Source organism: Carcharhinus amblyrhynchos, chromosome 2 (assembly GCF_965287045.1).
Source record: "Carcharhinus amblyrhynchos chromosome 2, sCarAmb.v2.hapA, whole genome shotgun sequence".
Taxonomy (NCBI): domain Eukaryota; kingdom Metazoa; phylum Chordata; class Chondrichthyes; order Carcharhiniformes; family Carcharhinidae; genus Carcharhinus; species Carcharhinus amblyrhynchos.
The window spans coordinates 83,088,401-83,111,839 of NC_137325.1; the positions used below are offsets into that span (position 1 = coordinate 83,088,401).

A 23,439-nucleotide genomic window follows, 5' to 3' on the forward strand; every position below is an offset into this window, starting at 1 on the left:
ATAATCAATTGCTTTATTAGAAGGACATAAAGCAAAAATATTTTCTAGTAACAGGTAGAACTATAGAAAACATAACACTAATGATGTTAAATTCTGCCAAGGCTCTTCACAGTTCGACTTTGTGAATAAAAGTATCCTTATGCAGTTAACAATAACAATTACTGCGCAAGCCGTCCACCACCATTCTTCAATGTTCTGTTAATCCCCAACAACAAATGCTTCTGTTGGAGTTAAACATATTGAAAATGCAACTTGAGGATTTGACAATCAAGTTGAACTAGTGACAAGTGTACCCTTCACCTCTCATGCAGATGAAAAATGGTTCTGTATAACTGATTTAAAGCGTTGAATTAATACAAGGTAGTTTGTAGGAGCTGTAATGATGTATTTGCAGAAACTGTATCAAAAGATCTGCAAAAAGAATATTTCTGCAGATAAACAAGTCTCTGAAAAATGAAAGTATTCAGAGAATATCACCATTGCTGTATATGATCTAAACCTATGTGCTGACAATTGTTCTTCAGCTGCTCACAAAATCATTAATACATTCTTTTCTTTAGCTTTTAATGTCAAAGCTAAAAATTGAGTGGAAAATTTGATATCCATCAAATCTGAAAAGTGAGGTTAATATTTTGAGTGTAGTCCCATTTACCAAAACAAATGTAGCATTTCTGTCCTCTGGAACTCTATTCCTACCTTTTCATAAACAAAAAGCAGAACACTACAAATGCTGAAAATCTGGAAAACAACAGTTCTGAGTTTTCTCTTCCTCACTATTATGGATTTGCAGGTGAACATAGGTATTTGCCTGGGTAAGGAATTGATGCAGTCTCATGGACAGAAGATAGTTACCAATGGTCATTGTTCTGCATGGGGACCAATTACTATTAGAATATCATAGATTGACATTCGGACTGCTACTCCTCACCATCTTTATCAATGATGTATGGAAAGAGTGTTGTCGGGCTGGTATTTCTCACCAATTTTGAAAATGTTATAAAGAGCATGGAATTCTAAATAAGAAAAATTGATTACAGGATCATCTACTTGCAATGGGGAAAAGGACTGGCTTCTGGCAGATGAAATTTAGTATACAAATCTAGCATTGCTCATGAGTGGGGTAAACACCAAGCTGGTGTGCACCATGCAGAGCTATGTTCAAGGCTGCTGAACAATAAAATATTCTGCCAAGGTACATGTGTCTCTGAGATAGATAGGTTTGGTATAGGAGTGTCAATAATGAAAGCCCAGAAGTAGTTCTGACATCAGGAATAATTCCTCCTCCTCCCACTATCCCACAGTTTCATTGATCAACACATGCAATCAGTGTAGACTTTCTAAAAATTCAAAAGGAAATCTGACAAGATCTTGAATGAAGTCAACATTATGTCCAGTACATAGAAATTGAAAGATGCTTTCCTGTCATGGTGGTCTAAAGATTCTTTTTCTTTAAACTGGTCCAATTATTTGCCTCTCTAGGACATGGGAGACAAATAAGATTATGGTGTTCTGAAATTGCATTGTAAAAGTAAGAGATGGGAAAAAGCTGCTGAGCCCAAAGTCAAGAATCTTTTTCTGTCCTTTTCAAACATTCAGATAATCTCAAGATGTTTCTGTTCAACCATGTCTTAAACCCCAATATAACACATTAGGCAAATTTTCCCATTCCGCCCGCCACGGGAATCGTAGCGGGTGAGGAGCAGACCATGGAAAGGTCCACTGACCTCGGGCAGGATTTTCTGGTTTTGAGGTGAGCAAGACTGGGAAATTCTGTCCTATGCCCCCTTGCCCATCCAGCTGAGAATCTCCAAATTCTTCTTGATGTACAAAGCACAATATCAGACTTCTTCCTATAGATAAAGGATACTATAGAAATAAGTTACTGTTGGAGTTCCAACAATGCACCCACAGCCAAAACACTGGTGTTACTTCAGCTTAGCACACACTGATGTGCCTATGTGCTGTTCTAACATTTCATTTCCGAAGCCAGCCCTAAAGCTTCTCAGTTTGTGGGGACCAACCTTGTTGATTCCACAGATGGCAATTCTGATTATAGCAAGCTAGATTCTTGCTGGTAAGATCCACTGATGATACATGATTGATGCATCGATTGTTAGTCTGTGTCTCCCCCATGGTTCCATTTACAAATTACAACAATTCCTACATTTGTAATTTTGTAGCTGTGTCCCCAAGGAAGGTTTAAAGATTAGCACAAGCTAATCTTAAAGCTCAGCCACAGTAAGTCCCAGGAGCGAGACTCTGATAATATTTCGGCTAGGTGTACGATAAAACACACCACATAGGGAGCAACATATCACCATTGAACTTTGTCAAATTGAATACGTCATTTTGCCTTTAGGATTGATGATGGATAGAGCTGGCTATGATTAAAGTTGTTAATCTAAAGCCCATTTATAATGCCAACTATCCTTTGGCTGAAATACTGTATTTGCCCTCCCTGCCCCAAAATTGTAGGAGTACATAGAGACATTGCAAATATTAGCTATGTCTGAACATGGCTGTTCAAAACCCTACAAGTTAAGTTGATTTATGTGCTCAATGGAATGCTTTCCCTGTAGGCCTTAACTGCAGGAGATGTCAGGAAAAGTAACTGATACCTGTTCATGATGCAAAGCAGCTGTCTGCCTTTATTGATAATAGCTTTGATAATAGCTCTTAAAAATTATTACAGCACATCAACACTCCCTCATTCCTCCCGCAATACTGTGAATTTTATTAGGTCTTCTGTTCCTGCCAATATTATCTTAAATAAAAGCTGCTGAATTTACTTTCACATAGCCATGTTCTCCCATACTGTACATCAACATTACTTTAAAAGACCACAAAGCTAAAATGTAAAGAACATTGCTTGCTCTAATTAATTACAATAAAAAAACCCAAGAGCTGGCTGGTTAGGAAAAACAAGTATACACACCTGATTACCTCCTTGACCATGGCACCCAAACAAAGACAGATGTGCTCCTACAGGACTATGTTCTGGTGCATTGTAATCCAAGCACTCCGATTGAATTCCTGCACTCCGAATCTGGAAGAAACGTCCCATGTTAAAAACAATCCAGTAAAAGAAACACCAAAACCACCCCGAGTTTGATCCATTCACGTGCCAGACATTGAGTGGATGGTCAGCATTCCAATGAGATGGTGTAGTAACTATTAAAAGGATTCAAATCAAATGGCCTTTCTCCATTCCAAGACTGAAGCTGGTGCAACATTCCTGTGACTTAACTCTTGGTTATCAAAGTGTTGCATCATATTTAAAATCCATGCAATGAGATATGTTCAGACACATGCACCAAGTGTTTTCTGTACTCCCACACAACTTCACCTTCCACGTCTCGAAGTTCCTTGTAAATTATGGCACAATAGCTGTGGAGGAAAGCGGTGCCCAAGTGAATTACATCAGAAACTCCCTGTGCAGGACTTTCTAGCTGCATCTTCCCCAAGACCAGAAATTCCTACCCGAGGTCAATGGACCTTTGCATGGTCCTGTCCCATTGTTACAATTCCTGTGGTGGGTAGGACAGGAAAATTCCATGCCACGTGTCTGAATTTCCTGAATCATTTGCACTGCTCCCAAGTTATGTCGACTGAAATCACAATTAACTAATTCGCGCAATACGAAAACATAAATGCACAAGACCTGAAAACTTACAAAAATTATCAATGGGTATAGGTTTACACTTAAATATTTAGGTGGTACAGTCCAAACTGGCACAACAGATTTATGACGTTTGAGAGCTAATTTCTCAGGGGCTCAAAAAGAAACTTACTGAAACCCTGGGCTATACTTAACAAAGAGCTTTTCGTCTTAGTGTAACTGGAAACCATGAATGATCTGAGATAGACACAGATGTGCAATGTTATAGATATGGAAGCTGGATAGCTTTGTGAAGGTGAGGATTTGGGTTGGAACCTCAATGTAGGGCCCAGACAAAACCTTAGCTGTGAATACTTTAATTTAACCTGATAAATATGGAGTTTCTTGAAACAAGAAATAGAGTCTGGGGAACAAACAGGGACTCGATTTGGTTGTTAAAGGAAAAAAAAAGGCTGCATTGACCCAAATGTCCTGTTATCGTGGGATTCTCTAGTGTTGAATTCCACCAAAATTTGATCATAGTTACAAAAAAAAAGTTTTACATTACCCTCCAAATTCCAATTTTTTAAAAAATTAGGCTGAATCCAACTTTTACAGGATAAATTGCTATCAGCCCATCATACTTGCAAAAGATCTCAGAATGAGCTGTCCAATGTCCCTGCCTTCCATGGACCCTTTAAACATTCTGCTCCCAAGAAGAAAGCATTTAAGTAGGTAACCACCCTCCAGGGCTAACTTCCTCTTTAAACACTGTAGAAATGGTGTTGGAGTGAGGAGGAAGAATTGTCATTTCTGCTTACCGCTCCATGCCAGTTAGGACGATCCTCTGGCACGTGCAATTCTGGGTATATATTCTTCAAATACCAATTGAAATTATTGCACTTCAAACGTTCCCGGAGCAGCTTTCTTTCAGAAATATCTCCATATTTTTCCTGAAACAAAGGAAATCCTTTACAGTGAACTATTTGAAATCTCAGGCTGATTGACTGTTCTGCTTCACTGTCCATCACATGTCCAGAATTTGTACCCAAAGATAATGATAAATGAGTCAGGGATGACAGCTGATTAAAAAAAAACAAAATACTGTGAATGCTGGAATCTGAAACAAAAACAGGAAATGCTGGAAATTCTCAGCAGGTCTGACAGCGTTTATGGAGAGAGAATAGAAATAATGCTTTGAGGTTGACAGAGAGTTATCCATACTCAAAAAGGTAGCTCTGTTCTCTCTCCAGACATGCTATCTGACCTGCTGAGATTTTCTAGCACTTTCTGTTTTTGTTGGCTGATATACTTGTACTGTAGTTGGTATGTCTACCAGCTTGGAAAAGAAATCACTATATATTGAGGAAAACTTTGCAGGGTTGACTGAACTTCAATTTCAACTTGATCCAATACCTGGATTGCTGCCAGTCAGTCCACCTGTTTACTGCTGTTATAATTACATACCGTTATTAAACTTGCTCGGCAGTTCATGGTACTAATCACAATGAACACTTGCTGCTCTGTGGCTAGGTGTACGTGACAGTGTAAATTTTGAAAGAATATTCCAAATTTGCCCTCATAGGATTAAGCTTCCCTGCCCATCTTGCTCTACACTCCCATACCTGAAATCAGAAAAGATCAAAGACTAATTCTGGTGTCACATTCCTGGTGACAAAGGACATGTATTAATTATCATTTTGACAGAAGGTGGATTGAATATGACCAACTTTAGAATCAAAATTACAGATCAGAAAGTGCAACCAGTTCTGATCTGTTTTCATTATAATGTTATGTTCAGTGGGCTAAACAGATGAACTAGTAAAAGCTGCTTCCTTCGATCAGTCTGTTAACCACCATGCTTGTAATGCTGTGAAGACTACCTTCAATGCCATGGTTTCGGTAACTTAGGAAACCTTCTCTAATAGTCTGGTAAATATACCATATGTAAAAAATGACAATTCAAATTGCCTGGTTTTTAAACCAGGAATAATTATAGCTGCTTAAAGATAATGGAACCTTCATTATTCACCTAAGCTTATCTGATATAATTTTATGAAAGAGTTTCATTGTGCAACACAGTAATGTTTTGCTATTTAAATTTCATTTTCCTTGGTGAATGATTTGACAATGATTTTGTTATCTGTGCTGCACTTGTTTCCATTCCCATGTCTGTGGAACTTCCATCATGATGTGGGAATGCCGGCATTGGACTGGCGTTGTCAGACTTTTTACTGAACTTCCATCCATCAGTCTCCAAGTTCCACAAATCCTCTCCACTCTACTCCATTCCACTGTGGCAGATAATGCAGGTTCCACTCTAACTTATGGATGTTGAACATTAACCTCATGGCTCAGTACCTTTTTAGCTGGGGGATTCCGGTAATAGAAGTGTACTTTGTACTCATCCATCCACACCTCGGCTGCTCGCACAGTGTTTTGGAGGAAATTTGGTCGAGCATAAGGAGCACGCTTCGGAAAAACGTGGCCTACATGTGAACAGGGATCAATTTCCAAGGTGCCTCTACATTGCCATATCTTTTGAAGTAATTTCAAAACAAATTAACACAAGGAATACAACTAGCAAAATACTACAACACCAATAGAATCATACAGTCATCAGCCTAGCATGTCTCTTTATTAACAAAATTATACAATGCCTTTAATGTAGAAAAACATTATCACAAAAAATCAAAAAAATAGAGGAGGGGAGCTTTGGATAATGGAAAGTTGCATGCAAGGATAGGGAGAAATTCCAGAACATAAGATCTCAGCAGATGAAGGCACAGCCATCAATTGAGGTGCAAACTGAAGGGGATGAACCCAGAACCAAAGTCATAAGAGGGAATGTTTGATTGGGGGTGGGTTCTGTATGATTGCCAACTCTGGTTGGAGATCTAATTACTTGACATTTGCAAACATTATTGCATGTGCCTCATAAAGGATGACTCTCTTGTGACTGAGTATCTTTTCTCATGGTTGTTCCAAGGGAACTTCCAAGAACCAAAAGGCTACCCAACATAAACAGGCAAAAGGAAGGAAGCTAGGAATGGATTGAGGGGAAACTGTAGTCAGGAATGATTTACATGGAGGAATTTTGAGTTCAACAAAAACTCAAAAACTGCACCAATAGTAATCTTGATAACACCCATTCCCCTCTGCAATAACCTACAGATGGTGTATCTGTATCCAGTAACAATAGGTGTAACAGGTCCACATGCAACTAACAGAAGTGTGCGAATACCTACTCCACATGGAATGCAAAGGTTCCAGAAGGTGGCTTACCACCACCTTCCAAAGAACAATTAGAGATGAGCAATAAAAGCTGGCCTAGCCAGTAACGCACACATTCCATGATCAAATAAATTTAAAAATCCTGGTAGTAATACAAAGAGGAGAGAACAATGAGGGTGGGAGACAGTAAAGGTTTGGATAGTCGGATGCCGTTTCCTAGGGTAGAAAAGTCAAGTACTAGGGGATATAGGTTTAAGGTGTTGGGGAAAAGTTTAGAGAAGATGTGTGAGGCAAGTGTTTTTTTTTTACACAGAGGGTGGTGAATGTCTGGAATGCACTGCCTGGGGAAGTGGTGGGAGCAGGTACAATAGTGGGATTTAAGGGGCATCTAGATGAATGCATGAATAGGATGAGAAGGAAAGGACACAAACTCCGTAAGTGCATACGGTTTTAGTTTAGGTAGGCATCATGATTGGCGCAGGCCTGGAGGGACAAAGGGCCTGTTCTTGTGCTGTACTGTTCTTTGTTCTTTATTCAAGGTAAGGCCAAATATTGAGAGGAGAGAGTGGCTATCAAGTCAATAACTACAGAATTGTGACAAATGGAAGATAAAAGGATAAATTGTCAGAAATTGCCTGGGGGAGGGGAGTGGGATTGGGAGTGGAATGGGACTTGAAAATGATGAGGAATGATTGGCAGAGATCAGAAGTATCCTAATATGTGATGAAGGCCATAGGAATAGAAAGGTCACAGGAGATCGAGAGGATAGCTACATGGATACTAAAGCATATATCTAACAGTCAGTTGGCAGCAAGGGCGAGTGTTGCAGAGAAAATTTAGTGAATTCGCTATGGATAAGGAATTTCTCAGAGGTTTAGAGAGAAAAATGGAGGATATGACAGCGAGAAACATAGGATAAGGGGAATATCGAGAACAGGGATTTTAAATGAGAGATATGAAGGATGGGACAAAGTGCAGTCCTCAGAAGAGGAGAAGATACCACAAGAGGGAGAAATGAGTGATAACAAGTACACTGCCATTGGTAATTTGTACAATGCAAACAGGCAAAGAACAACCTCCATTCAAGGAGACTTTTGAAAAGGAAAAGATGGCATCAACGGCAAGACAGTTTCAGTCTAGAATATCATTGATTCAGTGCACAATAAGATTCTAAAGGCAAATACAGGCAGGACAATGATTGATCATCAACAGTTTACATCAATCTTGAGCATTTAATACAGTGAAATATCCCAAGGCACTTAATTCAGAGCAATCCCAATAAAAGTACTTTCGACATTTCTGAGGTAGAAGGAGAAATCAAGAATCAAAGACTTAAGTTTTAAAGAGCATCTTAGGGAAGAGAAAGGTAGGAATATGAAGAGGTTTAGGGAAGAAATGCCAGAGATAGCTGGAATTCTAGCTGAAACACAACCATCAAGGTGGCATGATTAAAGATATGCAACAGTTCAGAATTGGAGGCATAAGATAGTGCAAAGGATTTTGCGGCTGGAGGGGATTTACACAGGGAGGAGATAGAGCAGGGGAAGATTTGAAAATAAGATTGAGGATTTTAAAATTGGGGTGGTGTTGGGGAAGGACAGGGTGAAGCTCAGTAAACACAGGGATGATAGATAAATGAGGTTTGGAGCAAGATAAAGTATAAGCAACAATGTTTTCCGATGATATCAGTCAAAGCACAGCATGCAAATGAGTAGGAGAAGGAGGCCAAGGATAAATTCCTCAGGAACGCCTCAGCAAGCATGGGAAGCAAATCCATTTCAGGTGATTCTCTGCCTATGATTAGGTTGATGGGAAAGAACCAAGTTAAGGCAATTCCACCAATCTAGCTAATGGAGGAGAGGCTTTGGAAGAAAATAGTGTGGCCAATTATGTCAAAAACTGCAAACAAGTTGAGATGGACGAATAGGGATAATTAATGATCAAAGTCACAAAGAACATCACTTGTGACTTCACCAAGGACTTTTCTGGTACTTGACTGGAGAAATTCAAACATGAAATTGTGGGAAAGATGGGCACAGATTTGGGAAATGATAAGATCATGGAGGGGGATAGAACGTTGGAAATAGGGCACCGATTTGCAGGTATTATAAGGTCAAGAAAAAGTTTATTTTGAGGGGTAGCAACAGCAGATTTGGAGTAGGAGGTGACAGTACCAGAGAAAAGCAAACAAGGAAGCCACCAATAAAATCAATCAACCTGGGGCACAGAAAGGGAAGTTAAGTGATCAAGAGATTCGTTGGAATAGGTTAAAAAGAGCAGAGAATGGATCTCACTTGTCAAGTTTGGAAAAAGCACAAGTTAAGGCTTAGTACAGCTGAGGATGTTTATGATGTTCGTCCTGAAGGTCTGGGGAAAGAGACAGAAGAAGCAGGTACAGCTGAATGGATGATCTCCATCTTTGCGAAAGAAGAGCATGAGCTCCTTGCACTTACTGCCAAAGGCAAGGGTGGATGAAGGTTGGGTCGGGTATTTAACATTCTGGTTTTAGTACAGCGGGAATTGACAAGGTGAAAGCAGATTTCATAATAGCTTTGAAAAAAGCATCAGATACATACTTGAAAAGGAATAATTTGCAGGGCTATGGAAACAAATTGAATAGATTCACTAAGTTGATTCCAGAGTTGAGAGGGTTCGCTTATGAGGAGAGATTGAATAGACTGGGGCTATACTCCCTGGAAATCAGAAGAATGAGGGGAGATCTTATAGAAACATAAGATTATGAAGGGAAAAGATAAGATAGAAGCAGGGAAGTTACTTCCACTGGCAGGTGAAACTAGGACCAGGGGGCAAGGCCTCAAAATAAGGGGCAGCAGATTTAGGACTGAGTTGAGAAGGAACTTCTTCACACAAAGGATTGTGAATCTGTGAAATTCCCTGCCTAGTGAAGAAGTTGAGGCTACCTCATTGAATGTTTTTGAGGCAAGGATAGATAAAGTTTTGAACAGTAAAGGAATTAAGAACTATGGTGAGCAGGCAAGTATGTAGAGCTAAGTCCACAAAAAAAAAAACAGCCATAACTTTATTGAATAGTGGAGCAAGCTCGAGGGTCCAGATGGCCTACTCCTGTTCCTTATTATTATGTATAGTTCTTTCAAATAGTTATATAAGAGGATGGGCAAAATGGCCTCTGTCTATGCTGTGACTCCTAGCTTAGAAATTATCTTTGCATTCCTGGATGACCTTGAAATAGCAAGTAGTTTACATGATGGAGAACATATCCTGAAGATGCTTTTAAGGAGACTAGCCAAATTTGAAGATAAATGGTTAAACTAGTTCTCCTCTAAACATGTTCAAAACCCCTGTCCCCTGGACTTAAAAACAAATTAGGGGTTTTGAAGGTGGTGGAAATGGTGAGATATGGAAAACCAATCGCTGCCAAAATGCCATGTAGAAGTCATAGAGTCAGGGTTTCATAGCGTGGAAAGAGGCCCTTCAGCCCATCGTGTCTGTGCCAGCCATCAAAAACCTATCTATTCTGGTCCTATTGTCCAGCACTTGTTCTGTAGCCTTGTATGCTATGGCTTTTCAAGTGCTCATCGAAACGCTTCTTAAATATTCCAAGAGTTCCTGTCTCTATCATCCTTTCAGGCAGCGAGTTTCAGATTCCTACCATTCTCTGGATGAAGAAGCTTTTCCTCAAATTCCCTCTAAGTTTCCTGCTCCTTGCCTTAAATCTGTGACCCCTGGTAAAGGGAAAGGCTTCTTCCTATTCTGTGTCCCTCATAATTTTGTACATCTCGATGAGGTTCCCCCCTCAAGCCTTCAGTGTGCTAAGCAAACAATGCTCTGGGCTGGAGCACAGCTGAAATGCTCCAGCCCAGACAACATCATGGCCAATTTCCTCTGCACCCTTTCTACTGCACTAATATCCTTCTAGTAGACCGTTCAGTATATGCAATTCGGTGCCCTATTTCCAGCCTTCTATCCCTCTCCATGAACATATTATCATTTCTCAAATCTGTGCCCAACTTTCCCACAAATTCATGCTTAAGATCCTTCAGTCAAGTACCAGAAAAGTCCCTGAAGTCACAAATGACATTCTTTGTGACTTTGATCATTAATTATTCCTATTCATCCATCAACATGTTTGCAGTTTGCGACATCATTGGCCACACTATCCTCTTCCAAAGCCTCCTAATCCTTCCAGAACTGCATACAGTACTCTAACCATAGCCTAACAAGCATTTTATACAGCTCCACCATAATGTTCCTGCTCTTATATTCTTTGCCTTGGCCAATAAGGGCAAGTAACCCATACGCCTTCTTAACCACCTTATCTTCCTATCCTGCTGCCTTCAGGAATCCTTGGACATGCACCCCAAGGTCTCTCTGGTCCTCGGTACTTCATAGCGTTCTACCATTCATTGTGTATATCTTGCCCTGTTAGTTGTCTCAAAATGCATCATCTCACATTTTTGAAGGTCAAAGGCTGGTTATTTAGAAATTTGAAAGTGCACTGATAAGTGACTTGAGGGAAAGGTTATTTCAGGGACAGATACAAGAAGTGGATTCAGAGAGGGAAGGGAAATATGGGTATAGAGCAATAAAAAGGAAATTGCCTCAGATTGCCTTATCAGTGACAGTAGTCACAGAGATAGCCAAGCTTCATGAGATGACAAGATTGCAAAGGCCGACGTGTATGTGCATTAGAGAGCTAATCTGTAGGATCAGAGTTAGGTAAGAATGAGGGCTGTAAGTTCAGAGGAAAAACAACAAAAGAATGGCAAAGGAGATCAAAATCACCAAGGATGAGAAGTTGCTCAGTGCAATGGCTGAGAGAGGATAGCAGAAAAAGCACCTCAATGGGAACATTATCGTGATATTTGGGTGGCTTGCACAGAAAAAATGATTTTAAATGAGTGACATAAAGAATGAAATAAGGTGATGTTGCCAGACAAAGGTGTGTGATGATTTAGAGATAGGAGCCAGACAACTGCCATAACAGTTTGAGTGGAGCAAGTGGTTGATAGTATAACCAAGTAGAATTTATTCGGAGGAAGGTGTTAAAACTTCTCAGCCTTGTCTCTGTTAAGGCAATAATGTCAATGTAAAATGTCAATGCCAACAAGTTCATGGATGGCAACTACTTTATTTGCAGGTCCACATGCATTCTAGCAGGAAGTATGAGGGCAGCAGTGAAAATTGACTGACTGGCAGAGTGCACAGGGACATCATTGAAAAAGATGGAAGGGGGGTGGGGGGGGGTGGTGGGGCGGCAAGATTTGTCCCCAGGAGGTGCAGAGATCAAGGCGGTCAGGGAAAAGAATGAGATGAAACAATTAAGGTTGCTGCTCGTTACAAGAGAGTGACTCAGTGGACCTTTCTGAGGATGGCAAAAGGAAAGCTGTAGGATAATTTGAAGATAAGTCAAGCCAGTGACAGTGGTGTAAAAGTAGGAAACATAGAAAATAGGAGGAGGCCATTCAGCCCTTTGAGCCTGCTCCACCATTTATTATGATCATGACTGATCATCCTACTCAATAGCCTGATCCCGCCCTTCACTCATCTCCTTTGAGCTCCTTCACTCAAATGCTATATCTAATTGCATTTTGTTTTGGCCTCAACTACTGTGTGGTAGAAAATTCCATAGGTTGACCACTCTCTGGGTGAAGAATGTTTTCCTCATCTCTGTCTTAAACCATCTACCCTGTATCCTCAGACAGCGACCCCTGGTTCTGAACATCCCCACCATTGGAACATCCCTCTTGCATCTCCCCTGTCTAGTCTTGTTAACATTTTATAAGATTCCCACCCATTCTTCTGAACTTCAGCAAATACAATCCTAACCAGCTCAATTTCTCCTCTTAAGTCAGTCCTGCCATCCCAAGAAGCAGTCTGGTAAACCTTTGTTGCACTCCCTCTATAGCAGGATAATAAGAAGACTAAAACTGCACACAATGTTCCAGGTGTGGCCTCACCAAAGCCATGATTGCAAACAAACATCCCTGCTTCTGAACTCAAATCCTCTCACAATGATGTCCAACATACTGTAGATGGAGAAAGAACAGCTACAACAAAAATTTATTAACATTAATGGCAATAGTGGCTTTAAAATGGCTATTCTGGCTGAGAGTGAAGCATGCTGGGTTTTTGGTCAACTTATAGATTAAAACCAGATGGGAGTTGTAAAGAGACTCTGGTCTGGGAGCTGTGATCTGAAGCTGTGTTGACCCAGATAAGGGAAGTTGTTGTTTAACTGAGACAATGTGACTGATTTATCTGACTGCTATGTCAAATGAATTAAGTGTAACCGCAATGTTCAAAAATAATTTAACTGGATGTTCAAACCATGTGATTGGTTTCCGGTTACACAATTTGCTAGATGACAGAGAATCTTCCAGAAGTGGGTGGACAGTTGTGAATAAAGAGACACGGAGTCCTTTGTTTGGCAGTGATAATTCGAATAACCAACCATCGCAAGAAGACCTGTGTCCTAAAGGATGCTTCAGAGAAGGAGAAGATAAATTCTACCATCAAGGATATTTCTTAGCCAAGGTTTTCCTAACCTCAATAGCATCTATTTTCAGTTGAATAGTTAAAGTTGCTGTTCAGCTAAAGTTAAAGTTCAGAAAAGAGTTAATGAGTTGCAACTGTTTATGTTTGAGTTGGTACCAGAAGTGTTAAATAAAGAAATAATTGAATTGCTATCCTTGTTTGTCTCATTAAACTGAAATGCTTGGAAGGTGTTTAAATTAATGCTGTATTACATACCATTTTCACTACCTGCTGCACCTGCATGCTTACCTTCAGTGATTGGTGTACGAGGACACCCAGGCCTTGTTGCACATTCCCCACTCCTAATTTCTGGCCATTCAGATAGTAATTTTTCTTCCTGTTTTTGCTACCAAAGTGGATGACCTCACATTTATTCAAATTGTATTACACTGCCAATCATTTGTCACTGAACTTATCCAAATCACACTGAAGGATCTCTACATCCTCCTCACACTCACGTTCCCATCTAGTTTTTGTCATCTGCAAAATTGGAGATATTACATTTACTCCCCTCATCCAAAATCATTAATATACATCATGAATAACTGAGATCCCTCCAATACTCCACTAGTCACTGCCTGGCTTTTGGAAAAAGACCAGTTTATCCTCACTCTGTTTCATGTCTGCCAACTGGTTTTCTATTCATCTCAATACATTACCCTCCCAATCCCATGCGCTTTAATTTTACGTGTTAATCTTTTACGTAGAACTTTGTTGAATGCTTTCTGAAAGTCCAAATAAACCACAGCCAACGGCTTCATTAACTCTACTCATTACATCCTCAAAGATTTCCAGTAGATTTGTCAAGCAAAATTCCTCTTTCATAAAGCCATGCTGACTCTGTCACTGTTTTCCAAGTGTTTCACTATAAAATCTTTGATAATGGATTCTAGAATACCCCCACTACTAACATCAGGCTGACTGGTCTATAATTCTGGGTTTTCTCTCAACTGCCCTTTTTAAATGATGGGGTTACGTTAGCCATCCTCCAATCTGAGGAACTGTTCCAGAGTCTATAGAATCTTGGAAGATGACCACCAATGTATCCACTATTTCTTGGGCCACTTTCTTAACTACTCTGGGATGTAGATTATCAGGCCTCGGGGATTTAAAAGCCTTCAATCCCGTTGGTTTCCCCAACACCATTCTTCTACTAATACTGATCTCTTTCAGTTCTTCCTCTCACTAAACCTGGTGTTCCCCAACATTTTGGAAGAATTGTGTTTTTTGAGGGTCGGTTACCTAAGGCGGAAGAAACAAAAGGAGAAATGAAAGGAGGCATATGGTGCGAGGGCTAAATTAAAAAAAGGGAGCAATTTCAGAAACAGAAGTGATGGTCCTGGTTCCAGAGTGGCAGTCAAAACACAGACATGAAAAAAACTAAGCTAAATGGGCAGCAACATTACGTGTTAGCTCAAGATGGAAGCTATGCCACTGGAGTATGGTGAATGGAATGATCAGGACAGAAATAAAGCTGCTGACATTTGACCCAACAAGTCAAATGGTTGCTGCTCATTAGGACGCAACAACAGCCCCATCACTGCATCCTACAGATAATGCTGAGAGAGGCACAAATGGTTGCTGTGTTCTCATATAATTACAACTGTGTGCACAATACTTACCCGAAAGGACAGTTCTAGATTCTCTCCTCCCCAGACCTCCATCCCTGTGTCATAGGTGCCCAGGTATTCAAAGTACTTCTTACTGACCGCAAACAGCCCCCCTGCCATCGTAGGTGATCTGATGAGAGATGCAGTTTTTCCATTGTGTATATTTAGTTTTGCTTAAAAAAAGCAACCAAGAACAAAAACACCAGAGTGAATCAATTGATTTTTACTTCTTTTCGAAGATCTGGAATTCAGGTCCTGCGACAATTCAGCAGATAATGTTAATGCTGGTGTGTAGTTTGACATAAGGGACCAGCGAGGTCTTTGTTCTATATTCAATTAGCCAATTTAACTGCAGTAGAATTTGGGATATTGCAATTTGTTTCTGTTACAAAGAACTGGGGAGGAGAGAATTAACAATACAGCCAAGATCCCTGCTCTCACAATTTAGTGCTCACAGCAGGCGAGAAGAGACACTGCCTTAACTGTGCTAACAAAAAAAGCTGTTGGAAATGCTCCACAGGTCTGGAAGCATTGGTGGAATGAGACCTGGAACGTGTTAACTGTTCAGATGAAAGATCATTGACCTGAAAAGTTACTCCATTTCTCTCCCCACCAATTCTGCCAGACCTGTTGACTCCTTCCAGCTTTTTATTTTAGACTTCCAGCATTTGCAATATTTTGCTTTTGTCTAATTAAATTGTGATGGTCGTCATGCTAAATAAGCCAGACAACATTCAGATTCTCACTTCACCTAACGGCAGACAATGATTTATGCAATGCACTGGAGGGTGAACAATGCCAAGGAACAATAAACCAAAATGAAACAATAGAACAGCAACAGAATCTACAATCTTAAAGACAAGCAGACCATAGATCTGATATTAAAATAAAATCTGAAAAAGGAGGCTTATTTCTTGCCTATGTTTACTCAACAAATTTTAATTATTGGTTCCTATCAGCATTCATTCGCATTATTTGTGACAGCTTCCTGTAAACACTGTTCCTTCAGAGTATGATTAAAAATAGACTCTTTATTTCCATCCCATTCCACCTACAATATTTATAGTTTTAAATGCCTAGAATTCATTACTTTTTCTTCAAAGATTTTTTAACCATAGGTTAACAAGTGCTAAATGGAATAAAACTAATAAATAAGAGGCATTCTATATTATGAATCTTGAAGTTACAGGATTTTTTAAAAACTGCATTCTAGACTACTGCATTTTAAATGCCTCCATTAATTTAATGGAATGTTTTAAGGATAGTATTGCATTGAATATATTGCATTAAGGTGTTGACCAAAATCTATTACCTAATTGGGTCTATTCTTGATTTCCTTCTTTTTCTTTCATGCTCAGGGACAGCGTGCCACTGGAACGTAAGACGCCAGTCAAATCCACCAATCATCGGTTCCCCTGTCTGCATGTAAAATGCAAAAGTGTTCCAGTCGATAGTGTCAATAACTGGGCATACGACTGCAGTCTCATTCTCACTAATCCTAAAAAATAAAACAGATTTCTATAAATAATAGATGGGGGCAAGCATAAACTTTAACAAGTTCCTACACACTCTGGTGGCTGTAGTTACTGCCAGCTGTTTTGTCACAGCACAATAAGCCAGGGATGTAGTTGTAAAGTGGGTGTGGTAGCGGGTTCAAGATGGATAGTGGATTTTACAAGCAATACACCAATAGTGGACTGAGATCATTTTCACAACTCTCGAGTGGCAGCATTGCTGTACAGCCAGTGTTTTAAAGTTGTAAGGGTAGAGTCGAGAAAGAGACATAAAAAAGGAGGAAGAGATGACACAATGATCCCCAGCATTTCATGAAAATTATATCAGGTGTGGCACTGGTTGACAGACACCAATACACAAAGCACATTGGAGCAAACCTTACCTCGCTAACAGTGGCTCCAACCAGCCAGGGACACACTCGCAATGACAATCCAGGAACGTGAGCACATCTCCAGTAGAAAAAGTTGCACCAATCAAACGAGCACGTACCAGTCCCTCCCTCTTATTAGTTCGAATGAGGCGCACCCGCTGAAGGTTACTGATATACTGCTCCAGTTGGGACTTCAGATAAACTAAAATATTCAATGATTAATAACATTATCATATTTGTATTGATTATTTTCAGGTCAGCGTAGAGCAGAGCATCATAATGTTCTGCAACAGTAAAGCAATTTTTCTATATACAAATATTAATAACCAGGGCATTGGATTTTACACATGTAACATGAACAAAAACAGCCAACTATGAGGCCGTGGGTCACTGTCTGTGTGTAGTTTGTACATTCACCCATGGGTTTCCTCTGAATCCTCCGGTTTCTTCCCACTGTCTAAATGTGTATAGATTAGGTGGATTAGCCATGGGAAATGGGCAAAGTTATGGGGATAAGGCGGGGGTTTGGGCCTGGCTAAAATGCAATTTCAGAGAGTCAGGGCAGACTCAATAGGCTGAGCAGCACTGTAGGGATTCAGTAGGTCTATTTGACATTACATTGTTAAGCTCTGTTGTGAGAATGATCATAAAAAACTTAAAACAGCATTTAGCGAGCTGAATGATTTGACAAAATGTACATTTGTCTTTATGGTGTGGCAAGATCGTCAATTAATGTTAATCAATAATGGCATTTAAACAGGTGGTGATGAGTCACCTTCTTAAATCAATGAATTCCATGTGATGTAGGTCCATCTAACATTGCTTGGTCGGGAGTTCTTGGATTTTGACTCAGCGACAATGACGAACAGTCCAAATATTTCCAAGTCAAGATGGTGCATAACTGTAGATGGTGGTCCAAAGAGTTTATTCTTCTAGCTGATACAGGTCAAGGGCTTTGAAGGTGCTGCTAGGCTGCAGTGCATCTTGTAAATGATACACAACCCTGTTATGAGGCAAAGGGATGTCATCCTCACTGGCAAGGCCAGCATTTATTGCCTGTCCTTAATTGCCCTTGAGTAGATGGTGGTGAGCTTCCTTCTTCAAACACTGCAGTCTATGTTGTATAGGTATTTGTATCCTCACTGGCTAGCTACAAGGGAGGTCCCAGAGGATTGCAGAGCCAATGTTGTTCTTTTGTTTAAGAAGGGTAGCAAGAATAATCCAGGTAATTACACACCGGTGAGCCTTACATCAATGGTAAAGAAATTATTGGAGAGGATTCTTCGAGACAGGATTTAATTCTCACTTAGAAATAAGTGGACGTATTAGTGAGAGGCAACATGGTTTTGTGAAGGGGAGGTCGTGTCTCACGAACTTGATCAAGTTTTTCGAGGAAGTGACGAAGATGATTCATGAGGATAGCGCAGTGGATGTTGTCTACTTGGATTTCAGTGAGGCTTTTGACAAGGTTCCTCATGACAGACTGGTGCACAAGGTGAAGTTACATGGGAGCAGAGGTGAGTTGGCAAGGTGGATACAAAACTGGCTAGGTCAAAGAAAACAGAGGGTAGTAGTAGAAGAGTGTGTTTCTGAATGGGGTGCTGTGACAAATGATATTCCTCAGGGATCAATGCTGGGACCATTGCTGTTTGTAATTTATAAAAATGATTGAGGAAAATGTAACTGGATTGATTAGTTACAGGTGACACAAAGGTTGGTGGATTTGCAGATAGCGATGAGGACCATCAGAGGATACAGCAGGATATACATCAGTTGAAGATTTGGGCGCAGAGATGGCAGATGGAGTTCAATCCGGACAAACGTGAGGTAATGCATTTTGGAAGGTCTAATACAGATAGGAAACTTACAGTAAATGGCAGAACCCACAGGAGTATTGATAGGCAAAGGGATCTGGGTGTACAGGTACACAGGTCACTGAAAGTGGCAATGCAGATGGAGAAGGTAGTCAAGAAGGCATATGGCATGCTTCCCTTCATCGGCCAGGGTACTGAATTTAAAAATTGACAAGTCATGTTGATGCTTTATAAAACCTTAGTGAGGCCATGCTTGGAACATAGTATTCAATTCTAGTTGCTACACTACCAGAAGGATGTGGAGGCTTTGAAGAGGGTACAAAAAAGATTTACCAGGATGTTGCCTGGTATGGAGGGCATTAGCTATGAGGAGAGGTTGGAGAAGCTTGCTTTGTTCTTACTGGAGCAGCGGAGGTTGAGGGGAGATCTGATAAAATTCTACAAGATTATGAGGCATGGACAGAGTGGATAGTCAGAAGCTTTTTCCCCAGTGAGTAAGAGTCAATTACTAGGGAGCATAGGTTTAAGGTGCGAGGGGCAAGTTTTAAAAGAGATGTATGAGGCAGATTTTTTACACAGAGTGGTGTGTGCCTGGAACTTGTTGCCGGGGGAGGTAATAGAAGCGGATATGGTTGTGACTTTTAAGGGGCGTCTTGACAAGTACATGAATGAGATGGGTTTAAGAGGGATATGGTTCCCGGAAGTGTAGGGTGAGTTAAGTCAGGCAGCATGGTCGGTGCAGGCTTGGAGGGCCGAAGGGCCTGTTCCTGCGCTGTACTTTTCTTTGTTCTTTGTATTCCTACAGATTGGGAAGGAGTTCCAGGAATTTTCCACAATGAGAGTGAAGGGACTGCAATATATCCCCAAGTTGGGGTGGCATGTGGTTTGGAGGGGAACTTGCAGATGATGGTGTTCCCATAAATCTGCTGCTCTTGGTCTTCTAAGTGTTTGAGATCATAGGTTTGGAAAGCTGTTGAAGAATCCTAAGCAAGTTGCTGTAGTGCATCTTGTATATAACATACTGCGACCACAGTGCATTGCTGGTGGAGAGAATGCATGTTTAAAGATGTGGATAGGGTGCTGATCAAGCAGGTGGCTTTGCCTTACATGTGAGCTTGTTCAGTATTGCTGGAACCACAACTCATCCAGGCAAGTGGAGAATATTTCATTATACTCCGGACTTGCGCCTTGTAGATGATGGACAAGCTTTAGAGAGCCACGAAATTGACTTATTTGCTGCAGAATTCGCAGCCTCTGATCTGCTCGTCATCACAATTTTATATGGTTGGTCTGGTTAAGTTTCTGGCTAATGGTCACCCTCAGGGTGTGGATAATGAGGGATTCTGTGATGGTAATGCCAAGGTGAAAAATGATGAGATTCTATTTTGTTTGAGATGGTCACTGGTGAAGCAACCACAGATGGTCAGAAGTTTAGGACACTACCCCGAGGATCTCCTGCATTGATGTCTGGAACCGAGATGAATGGGCTCCAACAACCCCAATCATCTTCCTTTGTGCCAGGTAGGACTCCAACCAAAAGACTTCCCAGCACCTAGTCACTTCACTTACGTTAGGACTCCTTGATGTTGCCTTGATCTCAAAGGCATTTACTCCCTCCTCACCTTTGGAATTCAGCTGTTTAGTCCATGCTTGGATCAAGGCTGTAACGAGGTCAGGAGTCGAGTGACCCTGACAGGCTAAGCTAAGCACTGGTGAGCAGGCTTTTACTGAGTAACTGCCACTGCAACAAAATCTTCTATCACTTTGTGGGTGATCAAGAGCAAACTGGTGTGACTGTAATTGGATTTGTCCTCCATTTGGTTATAATGTTGCTAGGCAACTTTCAACATTGCCAGCTAGATGCCAACATTGTAGCTCTACTGGAAGGGCTTGGCTCACAGCATGGCTAAAGTCATCAAGTTATAGCGGTACTGAATGAGGCTATTTGGCCCATCAAGTCCATGTCAGCTCTCTGCACAACAATCCAGTCAGTTGCATACTCCCACACCCTGCAATTTTATTTTCCTCAAGTGCCCACCCAAGTTACTTTTGAAATTATTGTCACGGCTTCCGTCATCCTTGTATGCAGCGAGTTTCAAGTCAATACCACACGTTGCACGAGAAACAGTTTTCTGTATTGCTAACTCGTGAACTCATGGGAAACTCTTTGGTGGGATGTACATTACTTAGGCGAGATCTTCCAAACCCTCATGATATCCAGAATATTATCTGTCTGAACTTGTTAAAAAGGCTATCTGGAGAATGATATTAAACTCAATGGGCTACTTTCTTTTGGGGAGAGATAGCATCTCTCCCTTTAACTTCTTTGGGATCTGTCTTTCTTGACCTGACATTGAGAAGGATCATCTGAGAGATGCACCTGAACCAGGATTGTCCCAAAAAGGGGCTAGGGTTATAATTAACCACATCACGTGATGGTACTCTCAGTCTGAAAATATTGCAAAGGCAGAACTACACTAAAAATAGTTAATGTCCTTACTTCGATCACTATAGTCATCAACGAGAATGAGTTCTTTAAGAAGAACAGCAGGAGATGTTTCCAGTACACTGTGAATTGTGCGGAGAAGTGTAGACCAGGCCTCATTATAAAATGCAATAACGACAGAAGTGGTAGGAAGTTTCCTATAATTGAACTGTTTAGACTTGCACCTGAAATGAAGCAGAATTTCCACATGATCAAGCAAATCATAGTAATTATAAATAGCTTTAAGACAAAGCTCACAAGGCCAACTAAGCATCATTGCAGTTTTGAGTGATGGAATACTTTCACTAACTACCTAAATTATTATTGAGCTAACAAGAAGCCAGAAATCTCCCAGTTTGTAAATAATGCCTAATTCTGCTGTAGGAACAACAATCAAGGATTAAAAAACATGAGCATTTCCATCTTCAACATCAAGCATGACTACTGTGGAGAAAATAGCTGAAGTAGGGAAAGCAGGGAGATAACTAAATACCACACTGTGTAACAGATTTGTATTACAGCACACTGCACAATGGAATGTGATAAAATCGGGTTCATGGCAGCAAGTCTTCATGCATTGCGTTCTCATTCTCAAACACATATTGAAGTGGAGATACTCATCCACAAGGCGGAAGTTAAATGAATAAAGGAAATTGACAGAGGCCATTACATCAGATGCCACTGACTGCTCTTGTATGTTTCCTTGCAACCCATTACTGAGCAATATTAGGATCAAATTGTTGACCTGTCTGCTTGCTCAGGGAATGGTGAATAGCAAAAAAGAAACAAAATACAAATGTTTCTTCAAACTACAATAAAATAAAATACTAATAAGCCCTCAGATAAGAAATTCAATCAGATTTAGTTATCAATAATAAAATTAATTTGAAAATGCACCTATTTCAGTGAAATTAGTTCAATTTTAATAGTTGCATTCTTAATATTAATTTGAATTGTTTGCTCCGTACCAATGAAAATAAATAAAATACTATGCCCATGTGCACAGCTATGAGGTAGCAACAGTTAGTAGTGTTTTTGACTATGATTCTTCATTGGTACAAAAATGATGAAGCCTCCACAGTCCTTTGGGGCAGAGTCAAGGCTAGCAAACTTAAAACAAATTCGCGCATTTCTCTTTGATAACTGGGCAGCACGGCGACAGTGTTTAGCACTGCTGCCTCACAGCACCAGGGACTCGGGTTCAATTCCGGCTTTGGGTGATTACGTGAAGTTTGCACATACTCCTTGTATCTGTGTGGGTTTCCTCCGGCTCTCCAGTTTCCTCCCACAGTCCAAAGATGTACACCTTAGGTGGGATTGGCCATGCTAAATTGCTCCTTGGTGTCTCAAGGTCTGTAGGTTAGATGGATTAGTCATAGTAAAGATTTGGGGTTGCAGGATAGGGCGTGGAGGGGGCCTGGGTAAGATGCCCTTTTGGAGTGAGTCAGTGCAGACTTTCCTCATTTCTCTCCTTACAGATGCTGCCAGACCTGCTGAGATTTTCTAGCATTTTCTATTTTGGTTGGCGCAGACTCGATGGGCTGAATGGCCTCTTCTGCACTGTAGGGATTCTATGAATAATTATGCATGGTCTACTACAAGTTCGAAAAGCACTTACTCAGGCATCCGATCATCTTGGATGTGGCGATGCAGCGATACTTTATCACTTACATAAACATTTATAGCGTATCTCTCAATACTCTCCTCCTCTTTCTTTTTCTCATCAGCATTCAGCTGCAAATGCACAGCCTTACCCAGCTCCCCTGGACTACGCAGATCAACATCAGGTTTCTCATACACTGGGCGTGATAGATCCTCACTTTGCTGATTAGAAATGGCTCTGTACTTCCTCTCCTCACCACTGCTCTGTCCAGCAGAGCTGCGAAAAGTGGAGATTGACAGTTCTAAGATGACATAAGTAATCCACAATAAGCTGATCAGAATACAGCTCTTCCCAAGCCAGCTCCATTTGCGTTTCACATTGATCTTCATGGTGCGTCAATAATGATCTTCTTGTGGAGATTGAAGGATAGAATGTAGCTGGAAATTCTGTAAAGGGACAGTTGAGAAATTGGGTAATAGGCTGTCAAAGGGCATTAGGTTTCACTAGTTTGTGAAAAAACATAACCTGAACAAAGCACTGCAGAAGCCTTTGATTTTCTCCAAGTCAAAATGTGCCCAATAAAGTTAATCTGGTCACTGACAAGATGTTTTGGGTTTTAGTTCATCCCAATTCTATTTTTCCCCTCCCATACCTCATTTTGAAATTGATTTTTTTCCATGGTCACACATGCTTC

General features: G+C 40.6%; 1 protein-coding gene across 4 annotated transcripts in view; it reads right to left on the reverse strand.

Annotated features, from left to right (window-relative positions):
- poc1bl (POC1 centriolar protein homolog B (Chlamydomonas), like) overlaps window positions 1-23,439 on the reverse strand; it is a 43,716-nt gene that overhangs the window by 8,840 nt on the left and 11,437 nt on the right. For all 4 annotated transcript variants that reach the window (XM_080208095.1, XM_080208104.1, XM_080208122.1 and 1 more), the window contains 8 exons: window positions 22,761-23,191; window positions 21,158-21,327; window positions 16,856-17,045; window positions 16,271-16,456; window positions 14,971-15,088; window positions 5,960-6,136; window positions 4,420-4,551; window positions 2,936-3,046 (listed from right to left, as the gene is read on the reverse strand). In XM_080208095.1, the coding sequence (XP_080064221.1) occupies window positions 2,936-3,046; window positions 4,420-4,551; window positions 5,960-6,136; window positions 14,971-15,088; window positions 16,271-16,456; window positions 16,856-17,045; window positions 21,158-21,327; window positions 22,761-23,134 (1,458 nt within the window). In that variant the 5' untranslated portion in view covers window positions 23,135-23,191. The remainder of the gene's footprint in view (window positions 1-2,935; window positions 3,047-4,419; window positions 4,552-5,959; window positions 6,137-14,970; window positions 15,089-16,270; window positions 16,457-16,855; window positions 17,046-21,157; window positions 21,328-22,760; window positions 23,192-23,439) is intronic.